Genomic DNA, 23,250 nt, shown 5'->3' with positions numbered 1-23,250 from the left:
TACTGATTTTCTCACAACACTGCATACTTTATATTCTTCATGATACTTTAGATACTTTTAAACTTGTATCAATATTTATGTTTTTTTTATATTAGCATACATTTTATTTCCAACAGTACAATTAAAAATAAAAAGTTTATGAAAAAGCAGGTAAGTGCAAAATCTAAAACCAGCATTTTTTTATGTGGTTAGTGAAACTACAATCATAGTGACACTGGCAAAAATAAAACCCTCACCATCTGAAAGGTGTGGTTGGCACTAAAATTGTGTTCACACTGCATCATGTCAAAGAAAATAGGGATGGTGGCTTTTCTCAGGTCGGGCTCAGGGACTAACGTCGCCTCCAGGATCGGTCCCACCATCGCAGGGATAAACTTCAACTTATGCTGAGCTGGAAGTCATACAAACATCCAGTGATGTTTAAAAACTCTTATTTGAGGATTAGAACATAAATTGAAAAGCTTACCTGTTGATGCTCATTGAACCCACCCATGGGATTGACTTTACTTTGCTTAAATGAGTTCACATTTACTATATAGTGTGCTGTTCAAACTTGTTCATATTGTTCAAACTTGTACATCTGTATAATTTGTCAACATTATTAACTCTTTTTTTTTTAGCAAAGTTACATCAGTTCTGGGGGGGGGGGGCATGCACATCAACAGGTTACACTTTCCTCAAGCACTTCACCTCAGCAAAAAACAGGACTGTAGTTATGTTGTTCTGTATAAAACTAATTTTATGCCTCTCCTTAGTACATTATGTACAATTACTTTTCTACTCTCGTCCACTTCCATAGGTACTCTAAAAGGTACAGGAAAAAGCTTTTACCAAGATTGTACCACATTTCTCCCAGCTTAAAGCCGATGGTTTTCCGCATGTCCCCGTACCTGTTTATATATATTTTGAAACAGAATTCAATTAAAACATTTCAACCTCAAATATTGTGACATTAGGCCTATAGGTTTCTCACTCACTTGTTGAGAATCTTGTTTCGTTTCTCAAGAGAGAATGACTCCAGCTGCAATGACTTGTGGGTAAGGAAAGCAACAATCAAGTGAAAGTAGTTGTTCCAAAGCTAATGGGGGAAAAAACATTAAGAAAACATCTAAATATTTTCTTGATTGGAAAATAGACTTGAAAACAACATAAAATTATAAATAAAATTCAGTGATTCCTAAGACATCTGTGGTGCAGAACACATTATGTGCTGAAGTTTAATACTTAGGGTTAGGATTTTTTTTTAAATAAATATAATTTACTATTTTCAAGGGCCAGAAATTTCCTGATTCTACTTTCGCAAAACAGTGCAAGAAGACAACTTGGATTTTCTGCCTAAAATAATGGACCTAGCTTTGAAATTTTCTTTTTGTTTTGGCCACAGACCACAGCTGAGAAAGGCAAAGCCACACTTTGATTATTTAGGCATTTAGTTTGTATTGATATACTGTAATGTGATTGCTTTTTTTAATTGACTAAGGTCTAATGGGTGAAATATTCTCTCTGGATGCAAGGGCATTGGATGAATGGTAACCAAGCAACAGAAAATTTAGCCATTTGGAAAATATCTATAACCTGTTGCAAACTACTAAACAGCTAGTGTGCTGGAAGATTCCAGTGAGTACAAAATCAATGTCTCAAAAAGCATCACAGATGTGTATCATAAAAGTATCTTACATAAGAGCAAACAACATCAATAGTGGAGTTGTTCATACACTAAAAGTGCCCTAATGTTCATCCTACTGTAACATTAAAGGGGTCATATAACACATCTTTTATGGGGTTTTTTTCTCTATGAGGTCCACTTATAATGTTTTTTTTGTTTGTTTTTTTTGCATGAAAAATCATACATTTCGTTTTGCAATAGTAACTTTTCAGTATTTATAAAAGCTATATTTTTGCAATTCCATTGGGGTGACGCTAGTGACGCAGAAATTACACACTTCACCATTAATATATTTTAAGGCAAGAGAACGCCTGTTACAATTATTACATAATAGCCATTAGTTGATCTAACCACTATAATTTAAGATAATCGTGATTACTGTGCACTTGTTAAAAAATATAAAATTCTGATAGTGAATTTAAAGCGCTCTGGATTCACTTTAACATTTCCGTAATGGCAAATGTTCTTCTTCGTTGTGGGTTCATGCATGTGATTGTGTACTTGAATCTTCCTTTACAAGGACTCATCAAACTGACCTGTAAGTGAAAGTGAGCGTCGTCTAGAAAGTACTTATTGAGAACATCAGAGTACTGTTCTATTGCCCGCAGAAAGACCTTCATTTGGAGAAGATTCATGATCATCCAGTCAGGAGGAAACACGTTCCCCATTAGGTTCTTGAACATGATGAAAGTCTCCATTAGAAAGTCCTGGTGAAGAGACAAGTTTGAAAAAAAATTGTTCTCAAAAATATAACTCACCCTCATGTTTTTTCAAACCAATATGACTCTGGCATGGAACAAAAATAGGTGAATTTTTGAAAAACACCCTTGCCATAGTTTCCATATAATGAAAGTGGAAGTGGATGGGGTCTTTCAAGCTCCAAAATGACAAAAAAAAAAAAAAAAAAGAAAAAAATCACCATAAAAGTATCGCACAAGATGTCTATACTTCTGCACTACAAAAAGCTATTATATGACTTCAGAAAACATGGAATTTAGCACACAAGTGGTATCTTTTGTGCCCTTTGTAAGGCTTGAAATCACCAGTCCCCAATCACTTTTATTATATGAAAAAACATGGCCAGGATATTCTTCAAAAATTCACCTTTTGTGTTTCGCAGAGCAACGAATATCATACATATTTGGAACGACATGGGGTGAGTAAATGATGACAGAAATTTTTGGGTGAACTATCCCTTTTAAGTCTGTGTACGTGTGTGCCGAGTAATTCTATGATTAGATACAGAACCGGCAAATAACATATTGCTACACACAGATAACACGGAGCAAGAAAACAGATGCTAATTTGAACCAGTGCTTTGAACACGCTTATCTCGTTCCACTATTAAACACTGACTCACTTCAACAGGCGACAAAGAACAGAGACAGACGTGTGCCATCAGTCAGCTATATAAAAGGTGGATTATTTATTACTTAAATCTTAAATCTTCAAGCACGGAAGGCTCTTTCTGCATCTGTGATGATGAATGGCCCCAACGGAAAGGGTAGGAGACTCACAATAATGTCCTGTCTGGTTTTGAAGGTGCTAATGTATTGCGCATAATGTGCGTCTTCCATTTGTTTCAGGATAGCAGTCATGCACGCTAAGTAGTGGCTCTGTGTTTAGAGGAAGAGAAAGAATAATCAATAATTTTACTTGTGTTGCCCACGCTGGAGAGAAAAAAAATAAAATACTGCCACAGGCATGGACAAAGAAACAAACAACTAGCTCAGTGGTCCAGAATTATGTTGTTATGTGTTTTAGGGTGAATCTCACTAATCCTGTCATATTATAAAAGCCTTTTTTTTGGGGGGGAGGGGGGTCATCCATCAAAATTGCAAATATAATTTTTTATATTGTAATATGAACAAAAATATAATTCTGATTACTGCTATGTGATTATATATATATATATATATATAAATCACATAGCAGTAATCAGAATTATATTTTTGTTCATATTACAATATAAACAATTATATTTGCAATATATATATTACCAACATATATATATATATATATATATATATATATATATATATGTAATATTTGTAGAAATTATCATATTACAGTACTGAGATTCTAACTAGAATCATTTTTGAGAATAACAGTATACACAATATAACAAACATACTAAAACAAAGGGGTCCAGACACATTACAGTAATAAGAATTTGAGAGTAAAATTTACTTAGCTGACATTAAAATGCAAAAAATTTTAATGGTCCTAAAATTAGGCTTAATTTTCATTATGCTGAACAGAACTTCATACGTTTTGGTGAGATTCAGCCTTTAGTGCTGTGCTGTAGAAATAAAACCAACACTGACAGGAAGGTAAGCTGATATCAGTTTTAGAACATTCTATGTTGTGGCATGCAGGTGTCTTACTATAAATGGAGAGTCTAAACTCAGGTTGATGACAGTGCGGTTGATCCTCCGCAAGAGACGGTCCACAATTAACTTCACATGACCTGACGTGGGACCCTGAAATTTCATAATATTTTCAATAAAAAAAAATAAAAACATTGAAACAGAGAGACAAAAAGACACACAAAAAGAATGGATGAATGTGTGCAAACTGAACCCAGAAATGACTCCTTCAGATAAACAACTGAGTTTGCAACATAAATGCTGAAAGTTGGCAGGTACTGTAGCTCTTGAACGCAGTCTCATATCAACATGCTAGTGAAATAAATGATAGCTGACAGATGAGGTTGTCTATCTATATACATACAAAAAAAGCAGATCACTCAGTCTCAAATAGTACATTTTGACAATCAGCATAAAGTCTGGTCCACACTGAAACTTATTCTTGCCAATTAGTTGTAAGGAAATACAGTTATTCCCAGTAAAGAGACCAGTATGTACAACGATGACCATGAGTCAAAGTTGACGTTTCATACAACAGAGAGAGAGTTTACTGAAGACAAAGTTCTCCACATTTCCACTGGCAAAAGACAGAAAGAGAAAATGAGTTGATGATCTAACCTCGAACTAACTTAGATTACAGAAACAACAGTAATTATAGGTATATGTAAATTATTTGAAATCATCTCTTATGAGTACGGAGATCTGAAAGGTGAACTGTACAGACAATTCTAGAAATCTTACAAACATGACGTTCTGTTTAACTATGTGAATGCAGTCATTCAAAAGACTATATTTTTAAAACACTAAGTCAAGTTGGTAAGCAGAAATGGGTCAGAGATGAGTCTTCTCTTTAGATATACTGGCGTCCAGTTCCTTTGACTTAGACACATGATTCTCAAAACTACAAACAATCCTTCCAATGATATCATTAGACAGAACACAACATAGGCTATCTTTTCTCTCAAGGTTGAGGCACACTCACTTGTACTCAGGCCTTATCTAGATGTATATTTGTTCTCCAGGAGCCGGACTAAATGAGAAAGCACTGTTAACTGCATTCCTAACATGGGTCAGACCCTCAGTCACACCTCCGAGGTCAAATACACAAATTACCTGTAATATTCATAATTATAACTTAACCAGAATAAATGCATATGACTAAAAACTCTTAGATTACCTTTTGACTATAACAATTGCTAGTAAATGTATTCAACTCATCAATAGGCTGAAAAGACAGGGGTAAATCCACCCCTTCATAGTGTTGTCACAATACCAAAATTTCAGTAGTTGGTACAGATACCAGTAAAATGTAATGATTCTCGATATCAATTTCGATACCACAGAAAATATAGGTAATATGCTAATTAACACACTCCTTTGGCCTATTTAATTTTTAGCCTATTTATTTTTCAAACTTTTATTAACCAAAACTTTTATTTGATGTAAAGTCATTTGTTTTTTATTTATTCTTTTATTTTTTAATGGTAGTTACACAGTTCCATAACAGACATTGGTTATATGAACAAGTGTGATTATTAAAGCACAAAATTCTGCAATTTAATTATACTGTATAAATATATAGTCTGCAGACACGTGAATAACATCTCTTATAGTGAATAAGATCTCTGTCTCTCATCTACTACAAGCACGGCGTGTGATGCTCATAAAATTTGTTTTCACATTCACTTTGCAGCACACAGTGCATGTAGACTGTATATTTATTTAATTAAATAGCATCCATTTGCTGTTTAATAATCACACTAAGCCATTATTTACTAGGACTAGGAATTAAGTGTCAATTTCAGTGTAAAAGGTGTCACAGTACACAAGCTTAAATGAGAATGTGAGCATTTGAAAGCAGTCATGTGTTATTCAGACAGCATGCATGGACCGAATTGAGTCGGTACTCGGTACTACCGGTAGTTAATAAACACTGGTATCCTTTAAAAAAAAAAAACAACTTTTTTTTATCGATTTGATACTAAAGTACCAATACTTTTGACATCACTATGGCCAAGAACTACCCACTCAAACAGAAGGGACTGTCCAACCACTTTTTACAAGATGTTTAGAGGTGGGTAAGCCTGAAATCAGATATAACCACAAAAGCAAAGCACCATAATATTGAAGCTTGCCATTCTGAGAAAGCTCTTGCCATTTTTGAGTTCAATATGCATCCTTGAACTGTCCAATGTGTTTAGCAGTCTGCTACAATGAGTGCTTCAAAGGAAGAAATAGTTGCTTTATTTTGCCAAAGTCTGCAAGGTTTGTAGCATTGAAACTTTGCAAGAAATGTTTTATTTTGTGCAATAAAGTGCAACGGTGCCCACCCACTTTTTCAGCTGTCTTATTTTCTGAAGTATTTTTCCCATTTATTTCTTCCATAGGGATTTCATAAAATCCTTCATAAAAGAGTCCTAAGCCAAGAACAAAACCAACCAGCTCCGAGGTGAATAATTACAAATTTTGATTTGCAAAAAAGTATATGAAAATCATACAAAGAGATAAAGTAATATATTTATTTTTAGAAATGAGACGGAGATTAGGTCCCTCGTAACTTCAGCTCTTGTTAGGGATGTTTTACCACATTTTTACGGTCCAGCATGTCCAGTACAGTGCTTAGCAGCTGAACACAGGCCTCAAGATCAGGTTTATTGGAGTGATCGTCCAGCTGCCCGCTCAGCTGGTCTGTGATCAGGGGCAACAAAACATCTCGGCAGTCTAGAAGCACAAGAGAGAATATGAGTGGTATGGTATGACACACAGCTGTCTTGAGCTTCATGCTGCTCGCTGTGAGTGTGAAATCAATGAAGAAAATCATATGTTGGCCTGAATGCCAGCGTCAATTTAAGTCTCACCTGGCTGTCTGAAAAGGTTGCTCTCGACAATTTTCCTCAGACAGCCAAGCTTCTGTCTGACCATCTGAAAATCTGGGATACTCTCGATAAACTTTGCCAGCTGAACACTTTGAGAGAGAGAGAGAGAGTCAGAGAGAAAGCAAAGAAAAAAAGAAAAAAGTAAGTAAACACTAAGTCTGAGGGGAAATACATATAATCTCCCCTTCTTCCACATCCATCAGTTTCTGAAAAAAATTTTCAAGTATCCCTTTCTCAAAAAAAAAAAAAAAAAAAGACAGTTTTTAACTTACTGAAGTGTAAACATTGGAGATATAGTACCCTCTACTTCCTATGCTGGTCTAACTTCAAATAGTAGGTGTTTACAAGGAATATGAGAGATGTTGACCACGTTACCTAAGCTCTACAGCTTCAAAAACCATCTGTAAGTCATCGATGATGGTAGGAAGATATTTCAAGATTGCACCCTGTGAGAAAAAACAAAAAGAGACCAACTTAGGCCACAGAATTTACTGCATCTAAACAAGATTTCATTAACTTGGATTTAGCTTTTCAATATAAGGTAGGTGGGACTTTCCACAAAAAGTGTACAAATAGCTGTCTCATTATTTCTAAAGCAATGAATGCACTTATCCCATGTTCATTAGAAAGAGAACTATCAGATATGTCAGATAAACCATTATACAACTAGCATAACATTGACATAATGTCCAGTTTTAAACACATCAAATATTGACATTTAAACACCTCATATATACAGTATATTTAAACACATACACAAACATTTATAAATCAGACATCAACTGATAGTGGATTTTACTGATACTGATAACTAAGTTGGTAAAAGGCCGATAACATATTAATCAGACAATAGTTTTTAAAATCGATTATCAATACGAAGCAGAACCAAGCTATTGTAAATGTCGAATCCTCCAGCGGAAAACACAGAGCAACAAGGAGGAATAAAAACGTAGGTAAAAAATAAATAAAAATAAAAAACTATCTAAATAGATTTTTGCCTATAACCAATAGTTAAAAAAGCAACTATCGGCACCGATTTAACTTTAATACCGATATATCGGTCTACCTCAAATATAAATTTATATAAACACGTCTATATAACCACATCAAATGCCACCCCTCCCCCTTTTAACTTTTTACCCTATTACCAAAGTTATTGTAAGAAAAATTATTTAAAAATATTTTTCATTTAAGGGAAAAAAAGTTTAGCAATAACTAAAAATAAAAAATTGAGCTAAACAGTACTGAGTGCTAGTTAAATTTAGGCTAAATCTGTAACTCTGTTACTTGCAACCCTGTTACCCTTTTTTGTTTGAAAATTTTTTTTTTATTATTGTACACTTTTTATTACATTTTGATGTTTAGTATTGCTAGAAAATAGTGTAATTATTATTATTTATTTTTTTTAAATGCATGCAAACATGTTGTTTCCTCATTTTTACATTTACACTGACATTTATTCATTTGGTGGATGGACACTTCACCCAAGCGACTTAAAAACACCCATAATTCCTCTATTTCTTGTTTCTTTATCAACCTGCCTTTATCTTAACACCTTCATCAAGAGGTCTATCCATCAGATTGCTGATTGAGAGAAATAGGGTGCGAATGGAGTCAAGAAACTGCTCTCCATCTTCACTTTTCCCATAAAACCTGACAAACGACAAAGACAAAACAAATACATTTTTAACATATTGTAAATTCAATAATACAAATTAACATAATGACATTAAAGGAACATGCAATGCTCCAAATCATATTACACAGTAAAGCATGGTGTTTTCTGGAAAATTTTACAGATTAAAGTGGGGCTTGATCCCATGTGCTTTAGCTTTAATTGCCATAATTTGGTTTGTTTAGAAGTGTCATTGCAAATCCATTTGCCCAAATACAGAAGTGAAAATTTTCATTGTTAGATCAAGCACAAGTTCAATCAATATTTCAAAGCCCACCTGGGGGCCATTTTTGAAAGCACATTCTAAGAACTGAACACACCTCAGATAGAGAACCCGAGACTGTACAATGAAACGAAAAAGGTACTTGAAGGCTTTCAAAGCAGCATAGAGGCGCTCTGTATGAGCCGAGTCCTCAGCGTGGCCCACAAAATAATTCAACACTTTGGTCAACTTCCTGTGAGAAAAAATAAATGTTAAAATAAAATAGACAACACTCTGAGGTCATTACGAAAAGCTTCTGAAATCAATACAGGAGACATTTCAGAGCACAATAGGACAGGTGTGTTTAAAGAACAGGTCAGAGATGAAGAGAGTGTTAGATGGCAAAGTGAGAATTATATGTGGACAAAAATGGTAGCGTTATAATAAAGCACATGAACTGTGACACACACATCAACCAGAAACTAAAACAAGAAAGGAATTCTTACTGGTACGCCAGAGTAGCGCTGAAGTGTTTGCTTATGTAGGTCTCTAAAACAGGATTGAAGTGCTGAAATTTTATATCCCCGATCAGTGAGATGATGAAGACCTAAGCAAATAAAAAACAGAATTTTATATAGGTTTAGCTATCTAGCTCCTCAGTAATACTCTAATGACTTCTAACATTTAAAGAAAACAGGTAATCAAAATTGATTCATTTACTTCCTTAGTAAATGTCCCTGGTTTTATTGTGCATGATTCATCAGCTTATGTTATAAACAATGTTTGTTTTCATAATCTTTGATGAAAATCTAACTTTCACAGACTCTGAAACAACTTTTCTGATTACAAAAGTTAAATGCGAATACATTTCGTTTCAAACTGTCATTTCATACTGTCTTTAAAGAGGACATTTCTATAACACATTATGAAATAGTAATTAGCTTTGAAGCACAGGTTGAGAACTGGGAGATGTTGACTAATAAATTCTCTCAAACTGAATTACATAATCAATACTTGCCAGTGCGTTGAAAACTAGTGTGTCATAGGTTTCCTCCTCCGAGGTTTCCATCATGATATTAAACAGAGCATCCAGTGTGTCCTGCAGGAACTAGAGACACATAAACAAAAACCTCAGATTGTAGGGCAGCATTTTCAGTGGGCCAGCTTTGTGTTTTCTCATTGTCTTACTTTAATAATCTCCCCTCCGTCCACAAACATCAGTTTCTGAAGAATTTCTCCAAGTCTCTCAGTATTCGATCTCCAGTTGAGAAGGCCCAGAAGGTCAACTGGGTCAGAGGAAATTAAAAAAGTTTTAGCAATCCACCAACTACAAGATCTTAACAAGCCATACGATAACTTTTTGTTAGAAACAGACTGATATTTAAGTCCTTATTCGCTCAAAATCTTGCTTTCCACACTGCTCATGCTTTGATAAGCGAAAACCAATGAAGTTTTTGTTATAGAACTTCAATTCTGGTCTGTTCCTCAGGCTTCAGAAAACTTGGAATATAGCTGAATGCAAATAATTTGGACTACTTTTATGGTGTTTTTAGTTCTTTTTGGAGCTTGACAGTGTCTGTTCACCATCTACTTTCATTGTATTAAAATGAGGAAGTTTGAGAAATTGGACATTCTGCTAAACTTCTCTGTGTTCCAACCATACAGGTTTTAAACAACATGTAGGTGAGGAAATGATTATATAATTAGCATTTTTGGGTGACTATTTCTTTAATTCTAAAAATATTTTATGCTATGTCAGTGTTATTATATTTACGAAGGAATAAAACCTTAGCAGGTCTCACCGTTTTGTGTAAGCTTTGTTGAGCAGGTTAGTGTGGCGATCTGGAAGCTGTCCTTGGTGATTGGAATGACACCAGGATGATGAAAGGGTTTTCTTGTCTGTCTCTCTCTCTCTTCCACCTCAGCATACGAGCCAGGCAGGCTCAAGTACGTCTTGGCATCATCAGCTTTCTTCACGTCCACCTATAGGGCACGAGGAACAGCAGAAGACTTTGTAGAAGAATTACATTTTTTTCATTGTTTGGCGGAAGAGTAAGGCCACATCGCATGGACAAATAATAAATTGCAGGTGTAAAAGGGAGTACACAAGAGCTTTTATCTCAAGGTCATGTGCCAAGTTGAGCTTCAATGACTGAAAAGCTCTTTCAGCCAGTAAAACAAAATGACTAGAAAACCAAGGTGTCTTTATTGTTTATCTTTAGCTTGAAGGTACAAAAAGTAAAAAAGAAAAGAAAAAAAAAACACAATTTTACAAAATTTTCAAAATACATATTTTATTTTTATTTTTTTAAATCATATACCGTCATAAACATGGAAACTAAGAAAAAAAAAAGTTTCAACATTTTTTTTATCTTACATGGAGCAGGTCGCCTCCTGGGGACCACCATGTTGCGATCACATGACCAGCTGAATATTACTCAATTTATCTCGGTAACCCCCCATTTTTGAACACTTTTGCTTGTAGAATGAATTATTGTCTGACTGCTTATATAGGGTATTTTTACAATGGTATCGGTAACTCAGAACGTTTACGTGGTGCTGCATTCAAGCTGATACAGTGGTTGTAGAAAGTCACCACTCCCTTTCAAAATATTCACCTTTTGTTGCCTTACAGCCTAAAACAGGGGTCAGCATCCTTTGTGACATGAAGTGTCATTTTTAATTTTCCTTGTTAATCAATGTGCCAATGCTAATTTTTAATGGTACCACATAAAGCACATTTTTTAGGTTATTTTTGTCAGTGCATGTTTCAAAAGTTTCAGTCCACTCTTGAAAATGCATCTATTTTGCTTTTTTCTAATTGAATACAGTTTATTAATCATTACAAATTATATTATCAGCATACAGTTTGAGTGAAAAATTGGGCAAAACCTGATGATCTGTGTTATCCAGCATGATTTGTGAATGTTCCATAGAGCATCAAGACTGCTTCAATGGCAGTAAGGAAATGTGACCTATTGTACAAAAGGAGTTAACACAATTAAGGACACAAATTTGCTTATTTGACTAGTGAACTAGACTTGTGTGGAATCTTAAATATTTCTTATTCATTTTAAATAATAAAATTTTTCAAAGTCCTGAAACCTTGTTAATTTCAAGATTTTGAATCAGACTTTTGAACTGCACTATGTGTGTTTGCTCTTTTCCCTTAATAATGCTGTTTTAGTTTGAGAGTCCCCATCATTGTGGTTTAAGAAGCTTGTATGATGCTGGAAATCTCAAACATTGATTGCGTATGTTCTTATTTACATCGTGTTGTTCTGAAAGCAAAAAGCAGCAAATAAAATAAGAAAATGAAGGATGCCATCCGGTAACCACGCAGTGCGACCGAAGCAAAGCGGACTGTGTTTATTAGATTGATCTGTGCCTCCTATCAGCGGTTTGTGATGCGCAAATGGTTTGCACGTGCTGTTGTCAGTCGCTGAATAGTGCAGTCTCATCACACTTTAATAGCGTTTACCTTCCCATTCAGTTCATAACCACATAAAACACTCTGCATGATTATGAGGAAGGATTCACACGTGGTAAATTGGCATGCACGTGTGAGGGACTTCATATAAATAAAATACTTCCTCTCTCTAGCTGTTGCCACAGATTACCCATTCACGTGCCATAGGTTGCCGAACCCTGGCCTAGAATATACAATTAGACTTTTTTCTGGTTTTATTTACACACAGTAACCCACAATATCCAAGTGAAAAAAAAAAAAACAATGTCAAAAACAAACTAAATATACTAAACATAACTAAAATAGCTCATTTGGATAAGTGAACACCCCAGTGGCGTAGCCACGGGTGTGCCAGGGTGAGCAACTGCCACCCAAAATGTAAACTTGCACACCTAAATGAAATGACGCTTATATTATGCTTAAACTTCAATGCAACGAAATTTAATAATCAATTATAATGATTATAATAATAACACCCAATGTGTTACATAGGCTGTCTAAGGTTGCACACGCACTCTCGCAACAGATGCCGGGTGCGTGACTGAGCAAACAAGCGCACACTTTATATTAAGAACGTTTATGCTACTGAGTTCGGCTTTATGCCTCATTATTCATAATGGCACGTGTCGTACACGCAAAATAAGTTAACTGTTGTTCTTTTCTTCTCTAATTGTGATATATTATGCATATTGTGGAATATCTGAAGGATACACTTGAAAAGGTAGGCTATACTGTACTGCGTTTTTACCGCGTTTTATTGGTTCAGTAAATGTTATTCTGATGATATGTAAATGTATTACGCATAATCAGCGGTATACTTACCATCTGTTTGCATCATGTCAGATATGGTATTATCCTTTATTTACACTGGCTTAATAATTAATGTAACAGCAGTATTATTTTTCAGTTTTTATTATGAACCAAACCTCCCTGTACTCCATTAATACCAAGATGTTCAAAAAAGGTTCTTACAGTTGTGCATTCCTCTGTTCAACACAGTGCATTACTGATTTATTTCTTATCCACAATCAAGTTTTTAAACCAATTTATTTAACTAAATGCTGGTGTATTTTTATACATTTTTTTGTATTGTGCAAATTGTACCATCATTTATATTTGTGTTTTTAGCATATTTTGGAAAATGATGATGAATCATCCCCAAAAAAAAATTGTTAGACAAATTATTTTTATATATTAACAGGGCTACTTCCTTCATTTATTTATTACAGTCATTTAAACTATACATTGTTAAATATATATATATTATATATATATATATATATATATATATATATATATATATATATATATATATATATATATATTGCCAAAAAAAAATTATGCAGTGGTTGTTAATGGTCATCATATTATATTTCACTTAACTGTGCTTTAGTTCTTGCACACACAGTTTTCTCTTGGCACACCCAAAGTCTTGTTTCCGGCTATGCCTCTGGAACACCCCCCTTAGAATTGCAAATTGACTGAGGTATAGCCAGCCACCTTCCTGATCACAAATTAAGCAAATTGGCTGTGATCTATTGTAGTGACTTTGATTAGTTCAGAATAAAAGCAGTTCACAGAGGCTATTCAGGCTGTAAGGCAATTAATAATTTAACCCTCTGGGGTCTGAGAAGTTTTGACATGCCTTGACATTTGTGCTATTTTCAGTTGCTTAAAAACATATTAATGGCTAAAGTCTGATAACAATGTATTCAGCACAAACTGGGCTACAATAATATGTGAGCAACATGTATGTAAACATTTTAAGTCACTGAAATAAGGCCATATAACACATACTAAACATTTGTTCACAAGACTTTTCTTGTGAGAAGAGAACTGGATCTTGTAGCCTAGAGTTTTTGCTACAAAATGATGTGAAAACCATCCTGATCACTCATTCATACAAAACAATATAGTCATTTAACTTTTGTACGACACTTTTAGTGTTAGAAAGGCCATATGTGAGGAGGCGTGGTTGATCATGAATACTGATGTGATTCACACCTGAGGAGACAAAGACCCCTCCTCTGGAAACAGAATAAAATGTAATATCTGATATAGGGCATATACACAATATATACCTTTTTTTTCAGGATTCTTTGATGAATAGAAAGTTCAAAATAACAGCATTTATCTGAAATAGAAAGCTTTTGTAACATTATAAATGTCTATACTGTTTTGATCAATATAATGCAACCTTGCTGAATAAAAGTATTAATTTCTTTCCAAACCCCCCCCCCCCCCAAAAAAAAACCAAAACAAAATACTTACTGACCCCAAACTTTTGAACAGTATTGTATAATGTTACAAAAGCTAACTATTTCAGATAAATGCTGTTATTTTGAACTTTATATTCTTCAAAGAATCCTGAAAAAAAATGTATATAGTGTATATGCCCTATATCAGATATTACAGCAAATCAGCATATTAGAATGATTTCTGAAGGATCATGTGACACTGAAGACTGGAGTAATGATGCTGAAAATTCAGCTTTACATCACAGGAATAAATTGCATTTTAATATATATATCTATATATATTTATAAAAACTTGTCTTGGGGGCGTTTACCATTTGCATTGATCGCCTATGTACATTATTGTATGAATAACGCCCTCTGCGCGTGGGTGTGATCACATTAGGGATAATTAGCTGAGCCAGGAGAAAATGTACATCACTTTGTTTCATACAGATTACATTGCAGGAGAATATTTATTTTAAATTTGAATTGTTTTATTTAAAAGTAGACATTTTAAGCTTTCTTTAGACATATGTTTCATGTTTGTCTGATAAGTATTCGCGGAGTTTCAGTTCATTTTTTTGATGTGTTTCAGAAAGATGCTCGCGGAGACAGAGACGGCTGAAAGCGCGCCCTGTTTGTTTTCTTTATTTTACAAAAGCACAAGGTTTTGTTGTTATTGTGAGTGTACACAAATAAAAGTAGACCCTTTATAGTTTCTAATGATGTCTTACACTTATTTGTATGACCAAAAATGACAGAGTATTTTAAGTTGTTTCTGCTGTTATGAAGAAAAAAATCCAGCAGCACGCGCCTGCGCGTCCGTCGACCCCTGAGGGTTAAAGGGGGTTGGGACTTTCTATACCCACTGTAGGTGTCAAACACAAAATTGCTGAGAGCACCTTTAGCATGCTCACCTTGTAGACGATGAGATCATGTTTTCCATCTGGAAGAGTGGTGCCATCCGACTTCATCAGAAGGACAAACGCCATGCCAAATGGCTTCTCCGACTTATCTCTGGCTGAAGAAATGTGAGCAGACAAATTTTCAACAATGACAGCAAACCTGCCAGGTAAATTAACTAAATATACGCTAGTGTTGAATAAGACACAACAAAGGGAAATCACAGCATTTCAATTCTTAAAATGGCCCTAGCTATCAAAATGGTAAAGTACTTTAGAGTCAACATTAAACGTTTTTATCAACCCACTTTACATCTGTTTCACACAGAAATATGTCACATTACAGAATATTCAAGAAAAAGATGCAGGGCAGGACATATTATTCATCAAGAATTGATTGGATGGTGAAAAGTGGTCTCTATGCGAAAATAAAATACAGAAAAACATAAGGGCTTGGTGACGTCAGCCAAAAAAAAAGTTGTTTTAGAGGTGAAGAAAGTTATCATAAAGAGAGGAAACACTATGAGGACAAACATTTCTTTCTTTTGACTAAAATGTATGACTCATTCACAATAAAAGGTAATTCAAAGATACTTGGTTGCTACAAGCCGTTTCTAATCGACTTCTGTATCCAACAGTTGCAGGTGTCAGATAACTGTCTGGACTCCTATTAGCAATCACCTTAACACGTCGCTGCTCATTTGCATTAGGTTGAGCGCTGGTATAACCAACTCCCAGAAAATATTTTTTTCTGTTTGTTTTGTTGCTGCAAGTGTGCGAACTACCCTTGAGTCTAGGAATGTGTATTGAACAGGATGTAAAATTCAAAATAAATTTTGTGGTAATCAACATTATGCCACAAATGCTGTCGATTGAGCTTAACTTGTATTGAACCCGGAATATTCCTTTAAGAAATAATATTTTAATTTCATATTGACTTTAAAGTACTTTTGAAAACAAAATAGTGAACATATCTATGAACTCACAATCCTGAGATGACCTGTGCCTAAAGGTCAGCCTTAAGTGACACCGACATACATCCTCAATGGGAATGGCCACCTGACAGTAAGAAAAAGAAGGCATAAAAAGTGCTGGTGAATGTGCTAGCTGGATACATTTACCTTCACTTAATTTGTTCAGAATACTTCTAGACAAACTTCACAAAACAGAGGACAAATAAACAGGCAATCATCAGCCTGTAAATTAAAGACAAGTGGTTCAGGAGAAGAAGATTTAATGTTTTTGACACAACATAAATTGGCGACAAAATATGGGAAGAAAAAAAATTGCAAACAGGGAGATAGAAAAGCTGCCACAAAGTTAGTGGCAGTTTAAAGCCAAGATATTTCCACTACATGTCCTGGTGTTTGTACCTTAACCGTCTCATTCCAGCAAGGCTGCTTGACTTGATAGTAGATCACAGACTTGTATTCAGTAATCCCTTCATAGCCAGCTCCAGGAAATATGGCTTTCTGAAGAGAGATAGCAAACGAGAAAGATTGACTAGCTTCTATCTTTTTGAAGAAATAGATTTATTTAATTTTTTTTGCATTTCATTAACAATAAGTGTTATCTGCAAGGGTAAAACAGTTCAATGTTACGGGTGAAGAGTGTAATTTCTGCACCACTAGTGTCACTACATGGAACTGCAAAAACAATGACTGTTTTCAAACATGTTTCATGAACAATCCTCCATTCTGGCATTGGTCCAAAAAATAGATAGTCCCAGACTTACACCATTGGTTAAGCCAATGTTGCAGTGTCGGGCAAGACAGCATGCTCAAAAAACAAACAGAGCAGTTTTGATAGCACCACGAGGCACAGTGTTTATATGAATTTAGAACAGTTCTAAATTCTAAATTCTGTTATATAAGTTAGAACAGAAGAAAGTATTACAGAAAACAGAAAAAATACACACATCACCTTTAAAAAGACTCAAGTGGCATTACATGAATAGCACATATGAAAGAAAGTCGCAAATGCTGGCAGTACACAGTTCACAGTTGAAGAACAGAGCTGAATATGTGCAGTATATAATATGATGATAAGACTAAGAAAGAGAAGCTTATATGTTTTAAGAAATAGTTCCAACATGCATAAGAGGAAAACAGCAAAAAATTTAGGTAGAGGACATATAAACTATAAACATAGATCAGATATGTACATTACAGCTTAAAATAGCATTTGGCATGAACAATGCAGCAAAAGCTTTCCATGCCGTGTGTTTTCGGACATTTGAAACTGCAGTCGTTTTATAAAAGAGACATATTTGTGAGCTGTTTGTATGCCAGCAACAGTTTGGCTGTCAAAACACACAGAAAAATAGAGTGAATGAGAGAGCAGCTGAGTGCTAAAAGATGAAAGAGAAAACCTTTACTCAACATAAGCATGAGGAACTCAGGACAAAGCAACCAGTGAAAAAGTGTTTTTATTCATATCATTCATATTGAAATAACCTCTATGTGGTATTTCCTAAGTTCAAGTTTAACATGCAAAGTAGCTTGATACACTAACAATGTATCACAAAGTACCATGGCACTAGCATGTTTTTTGGACATGTTCCATGGTTCTCTTAAAAGTACTTCAATGTATAATGAAAATGGCATGATACAGAAATATGGTAATCATTCTGTAACATGATATGCATTAAAATATTATGGTACAGTGCATTTAGAAAGTATTCAGACCCCTTCATTTTTTCACATTTTGTTATGTTGCAGCCTTGTGCTAAAATGCTTTAAATTAATTATTTTTTCATATAAAAAAAACAAATAAATCACTTCTTCTACACTCCATACTCCATAATGACAAAGCAAAAATCAGATTTTTGATTACTTTTTAAAGTAAATGTATTCAAAAGTTTCTATACTTTGATTGGAGTCCATCTGTGGCAAATTCAATTGATTGGACATGATTTGGAAAGGCACACAGAAAATTTCGGCTGCATTTAAGGTTCCCAAGAGCACAGTGGCCTCCATAATTCTTAAATATAAGAAGTTTGGAACAACCAGGACTCTTCCTTGAGCTGGCCGCCTGGCCAAACTGGGCAATCGGGGGAGATGGGCCTTGGTAAGAGAGGTGACCATGAACCCGATGGTCACTCTGGTTGAGCTCCAGAGATCATGTGTGGAGATGGGAGAAACTTGCAGGAGGGCAAACATCACTGCAACACTCCACTGATCTGGGCATTATGGCAGAGTAGCCAGACGGAAGGCTCTCCTCAGTGAAAGACACATGAAAGCCCGCTTGGAATTTGCAAAAAAGCACCTAAAGGACTCTTAGACTGTGAGAAACAAGATTCTCTGGTCTGACGAAACAAAGATTGAACTATTTGGCCTCAATTCCAAGTGTCATGTCTAGAGGAAACCTGGCACCGCTCATCACCTGCACAATACCATCCCAACGGTGAATCATGGTGGTGGCAGCGTCATGCTGTGGGGGTGTTTTTCAGCGGCAGGGTCTGGTCAGGACTGAAGGAAAGCTGAATGCCACAAAATACAGAGATATCCTCAATGAAAACCTGGTCCAGAGCACTCAGGACCTCAGACTGGGCTGAAGGTTCACCTTCCAAAAAGGACATTGACCCTAAGCACACAGCCAAGACAATGCAAGAGTGGCATAGGGACAACTCTGTGAATGTCCTTGAGTGGCCCAGCCAGAACCCGGATTTGAACCCAATCAAACATCTCTGGATAGATGTCAAAAATCTGGTTTTTCTTTGTCATTATGGGGTATGGAGGGTAGACTGATGTGGGAAAAAAATTAATAATTTAAAGCATTTTAGCATAAAGCTGCAACATAAAATGTGAAAAAAATAAAGGGGTCTGAATACTTTAAGAATGTACTGTATAACAATCAAATTTTCATCACAGCACCATGGTACTTGCATCAAGTTGACAATCCAAACCAAAATGAAATGGCATTTTCAACACATTTTACATCCATAATGGGACGTTTTCTGAGTAAAACAGAACATTGGGACAGGACTTGATTTTAACCATTGGGAATTGATTGGATCATTTAAAGTTGGTGTTACATACAAGAATGGAGCCAGACCTGGATGATGCCTAGATGTTAGTATTAATTTAAAAAAAATTTGTTACAGGAAGTTTTTACCTCCATGGGATTTCCTTCTTCATCCAACACGCTCATTATAACTTCTACGTTTTTTGGCGTCGTCTTCTTGCCACGATCAAACTCTCCTTGTAGCAGCGTCACATATATGTCGTTCCTCACGTAACCTGAATGGATGGACATAATAGTTGCACAAACTGCACTTCTGCTCCACAACTGTATATAAATGTTGACTTATAATGGTCATTTGGGTGAAGAAAAAAAATTCAAATGGATTTACTAAAGTGCATCTGGGGGATTTAAATAGCACTGCTATTACCACAACATTTGAAAGATGTGTAGACCAACCTGGAAGGATAATTTCAGGAAAGCCCATTTTCCTGACAATAGCTGTTGTGCGATCCACAACATGAGGATAATTTTTTTTAACCTGGAAGACATCACCCGGGAGCAACTTTAGGGTCACAAAGAGACCTGAAAATAAAAACATGCTGTAAAAACCTACATGTTGCCTTATAAGAAGTGTTTCAAACAACCAATACAAAGTTAATTATAGTGCTTACAAGGCAGTACTGTATTGACAATCCCAAACTATTCTGGTTAGGAGTTTTATCTAAGCCACTAAACCTAAGTGCTAACCTTCTGCATTTTATCAAGTTCGCTGTACTTTTATTTTGTAGATAGTTTCAGTCTTAAGTCTGCAATGTATTTTGGGTTTTAGTAAACTCTCCCAATGTTCAGCATTCGAAATGTAACATTAGCAATCCTTGTAATAGTTGCAAACTGTACTGTAACTGATCTTTTCTTTCTTGCATTTAACCACATAGGGAGCAGAACAGTGCCGCCCACTTTTTCAGCTGCCCTGGAAACTGTTTTTCCCATTAATGTTTTAATTTCATAAAATCCTTCATAAGAGAGTTCTAAACCATGAAACAAACCAACCAGCTTCAAGGTGAAACTTAACATTCTAAACTTTGATTTCAAGCAAAAAAGCATTTGAAAATCGGACAAAAAGACAAAGTGCAAGACTTAACATCTTTGAAAAGGGAATGACCTACAATCTCATGAAGCATTGTGAATGATGTAATTAAAAAAATAGAAAATATGGAAAACCCTTTTATTTTTAAGTTGTTGATTATAAGTACACCGATCAGCCACAACATTAAAACCACCTGCCTAATATTGTGTAGGTCCCCCTCGTGTCGCCAATACAGTGCCAACCCGCATCTCAGAACAGCATTCAGAGATGATATTCTTCTCACCACAATTGTACAGAGTGGTTATCTGAGTTACCGTAGGCTTTGTCAGTTCGAACCAGTCTGGCCATTCTCTGTTGACCTCTCTCATCAACAAGGCATTTCTGTCCACAGAACCTCCGCTCACTGGATGTTTTTTTTTTTTTTTGGCACCATTCAGAGTAAATTCTAGAGACTGTTGTGCTTGAAAATCCCAGGAGATCAGCAGTTACAGAAATACTCAAACCAGCCCATCTGGCACCAACAATCATCCATACAATTATCTAATCAGCCAATCATGTTGCAGCAGTGCATAAAATCATGCAGAAACGGATCAGGAGCTTCAGTTAATGTTCAAATCAACCATCAGAATGGGGAAAAAATGTGATCTCAGTGATTTGGAGCATGGCATGATTGTTGGTGCCAGACGGGCTGGTTTGAGTATTTCTGTAACTGCTGATCTCCTGGGATTTTCATGCAAAACAGTACCTATAATTTACTCCGAATCATGCCATAAACAAAAAACATCCAGTGAGCGGCAGTTCTTCGGAATTTAAATGCCTTGTTGATGAGAGAGGTCAACAGAGAATGGCCAGACTGGTTCGAACTGACAAAGTCTATGATAACTCAGATAACCACTCTGTACAATTGTGGTGAGAAGAATATCATCTCAGAATGCTGTTCTGAGATGCGGGTTGGCGCTGTTTTGGTGGCACAAGGGGGACCTACACAATATTAGACAGGTGGTTTAATGGTGTGGCTGATCGGTGTATAAACAATATGCTTTAATTATATTGCAAAATTGTAGTAGTAGTAGTTTGAGAGTGTATTAAACTACTATAATTTTTTTTAAATTAAGATGAAATAACATGGACTGATGGCTGCAGCAAAGGCATATACTGTACTATTGATTAACAACCTGAGCTCACGTGGGTCTGTCTTTAAAGGTTTATAAATAATTATTAAAAATCTGTTCCCCTTTCGAAAAAATTAATGGGATTTGTACTTTCAGATCCAGACTTTTGCGTTCTATAGTCGCTTTTACACTGCAAAGAAGGTGTCACATTATATGTTGATTCCCATAAACAGCTGAAAGAAAACAAGGCATCATGCTGTGTTGCATTTACACAGAACCAAAACTTCACCCCAACACTTACTTAAAACATTAACACTCTTCTTTTGCTGCCTTGCAAGTACTGGTATTTCCTTCAGGATATGCAAATCTTAAAGTTTAATATTCAGTGTAAAATCTGCACAGACATTCATGCAAAAACTTTTTTTCTTAGATTTTATAAAAAATAAAATTATTATAAATAAATGAATTAAACACAGACACATTTAAATGCGACTCAAATCCCAGAAAGTTAGTAACTTTCAGTAAGTTACTACCAACCTCAGTCATTTTAATCATGTGTGAAACGTGTTTTGAAAAGAGACAGACCTTTTACGTTTTGTGAATTCACAACTGAACCATCCTGAGACATTCTGTGAGAAATAGTTTGACTATATCAGACTTTCCAAACACCTTCCGCAAGGTCACATTACTCCCCAGTGATATATAAACACAAGACCAAAGATACATTTTTGGGCCTATGCGCCTTGCTTTACCCTGTCCTTTGTGGTTGACCTCTCGTGTGGCAATGACCTTGTTGAAAACAGCAAAGAGTGGCTCATTCTCGCCGATGACACGAGATGGGATTAGAGGAGACATGATTAGCTGCCTCTGACGGATGTATGTTTCCATGGCAATCCTAAGAAAAGAGAGAAAAGAGAGGAGGAGGACAAAATTGAAAAATAAAAAATAACAGCCTAGGGGAGACAAAACTATTACAGTGCATGATGGACTCTGCCGAAAATACGCAACAGTGTATGGAAATTAACATGAAAAGAAATACTATAATCATGCAAATAAAGCATCTTTTAATCTCATAACACACTCACTGTTGAAAAGGGATGAAATACTGTTTATCATCATCATCAATTTTCCCGTGGGCAATATCGGTGATATCCATGACTGTGGACACAAAGAAACAGGACGTTAGCACTGATCTGAACTATAGATTCATTCAGTATAGTTATTTTATTATGTACTGCTGTCATTCTCTTAGAGCAAATAAGTAGCAAAATATTTGATATTCAGAAGTATTCAGATCAAATATGTTGCATAAATGTTAATTTGGCCTTAATTGTGAAAATACTTCATGTTAAACAGAGATTTTATTAACATATTGAACCCTCAATGATTTTTTATTTTATTTTTATTAAAAAAGTAATATCAGTTAAGGAACATTTCCAAGGTGAGACAGGTTTTGAGTTTTAGGGATACAGAGAAGCTTATTCATGCTTTGTCTCACCTAGATTATTGTAATGCCCTGTTTTCAACTATAAATCAATGTACTTTAACATGACTACAATCAGTGCAAAATGATGCAGCTAGACTTTTGACACAAACTAGGTCTTTTAATCATATAACTCCAGTTTTGCGTTGGTTACAAATTCATTTTAGGGTTGATTTTAAGATTTTATTAATTATATTTAAAGCATT

At 35.3% G+C, this 23,250-nt stretch overlaps 1 protein-coding gene across 3 annotated transcripts in view; it reads right to left on the bottom strand.

The window, feature by feature from the left end:
* LOC127423717 (dedicator of cytokinesis protein 5-like) overlaps nucleotides 1-23,250 on the bottom strand; it is an 82,422-nt gene that overhangs the window by 33,245 nt on the left and 25,927 nt on the right. For 2 of the 3 annotated variants that reach the window (XM_051668236.1, XM_051668237.1), the window contains 22 exons: nucleotides 22,647-22,719; nucleotides 22,314-22,456; nucleotides 19,819-19,944; nucleotides 19,513-19,637; nucleotides 16,770-16,868; nucleotides 16,383-16,455; nucleotides 15,412-15,515; nucleotides 10,591-10,771; nucleotides 9,977-10,074; nucleotides 9,807-9,896; nucleotides 9,295-9,395; nucleotides 8,907-9,041; nucleotides 8,453-8,564; nucleotides 7,287-7,357; nucleotides 6,894-7,000; nucleotides 6,620-6,756; nucleotides 4,054-4,149; nucleotides 3,184-3,282; nucleotides 2,203-2,373; nucleotides 978-1,078; nucleotides 832-890; nucleotides 237-391 (listed from right to left, as the gene is read on the bottom strand). In XM_051668236.1, coding sequence (XP_051524196.1) covers nucleotides 237-391; nucleotides 832-890; nucleotides 978-1,078; nucleotides 2,203-2,373; nucleotides 3,184-3,282; nucleotides 4,054-4,149; nucleotides 6,620-6,756; nucleotides 6,894-7,000; nucleotides 7,287-7,357; nucleotides 8,453-8,564; nucleotides 8,907-9,041; nucleotides 9,295-9,395; nucleotides 9,807-9,896; nucleotides 9,977-10,074; nucleotides 10,591-10,771; nucleotides 15,412-15,515; nucleotides 16,383-16,455; nucleotides 16,770-16,868; nucleotides 19,513-19,637; nucleotides 19,819-19,944; nucleotides 22,314-22,456; nucleotides 22,647-22,719 — 2,456 coding nt within the window. Of the gene's footprint in view, nucleotides 1-236; nucleotides 392-831; nucleotides 891-977; nucleotides 1,079-2,202; nucleotides 2,374-3,183; nucleotides 3,283-4,053; nucleotides 4,150-6,619; nucleotides 6,757-6,893; nucleotides 7,001-7,286; nucleotides 7,358-8,452; nucleotides 8,565-8,906; nucleotides 9,042-9,294; nucleotides 9,396-9,806; nucleotides 9,897-9,976; nucleotides 10,075-10,590; nucleotides 10,772-15,411; nucleotides 15,516-16,382; nucleotides 16,456-16,769; nucleotides 16,869-19,512; nucleotides 19,638-19,818; nucleotides 19,945-22,313; nucleotides 22,457-22,646; nucleotides 22,720-23,250 lie in introns of those variants that run through there. The other variant, XM_051668238.1, reaches the window with a different exon arrangement.

Source organism: Myxocyprinus asiaticus, chromosome 33, assembly GCF_019703515.2.
Source record: "Myxocyprinus asiaticus isolate MX2 ecotype Aquarium Trade chromosome 33, UBuf_Myxa_2, whole genome shotgun sequence".
Lineage (NCBI taxonomy): Eukaryota > Metazoa > Chordata > Actinopteri > Cypriniformes > Catostomidae > Myxocyprinus > Myxocyprinus asiaticus.
Note: the sequence above shows the minus strand (reverse complement) of the source record. Positions and strands in the feature narration are given on the sequence as shown.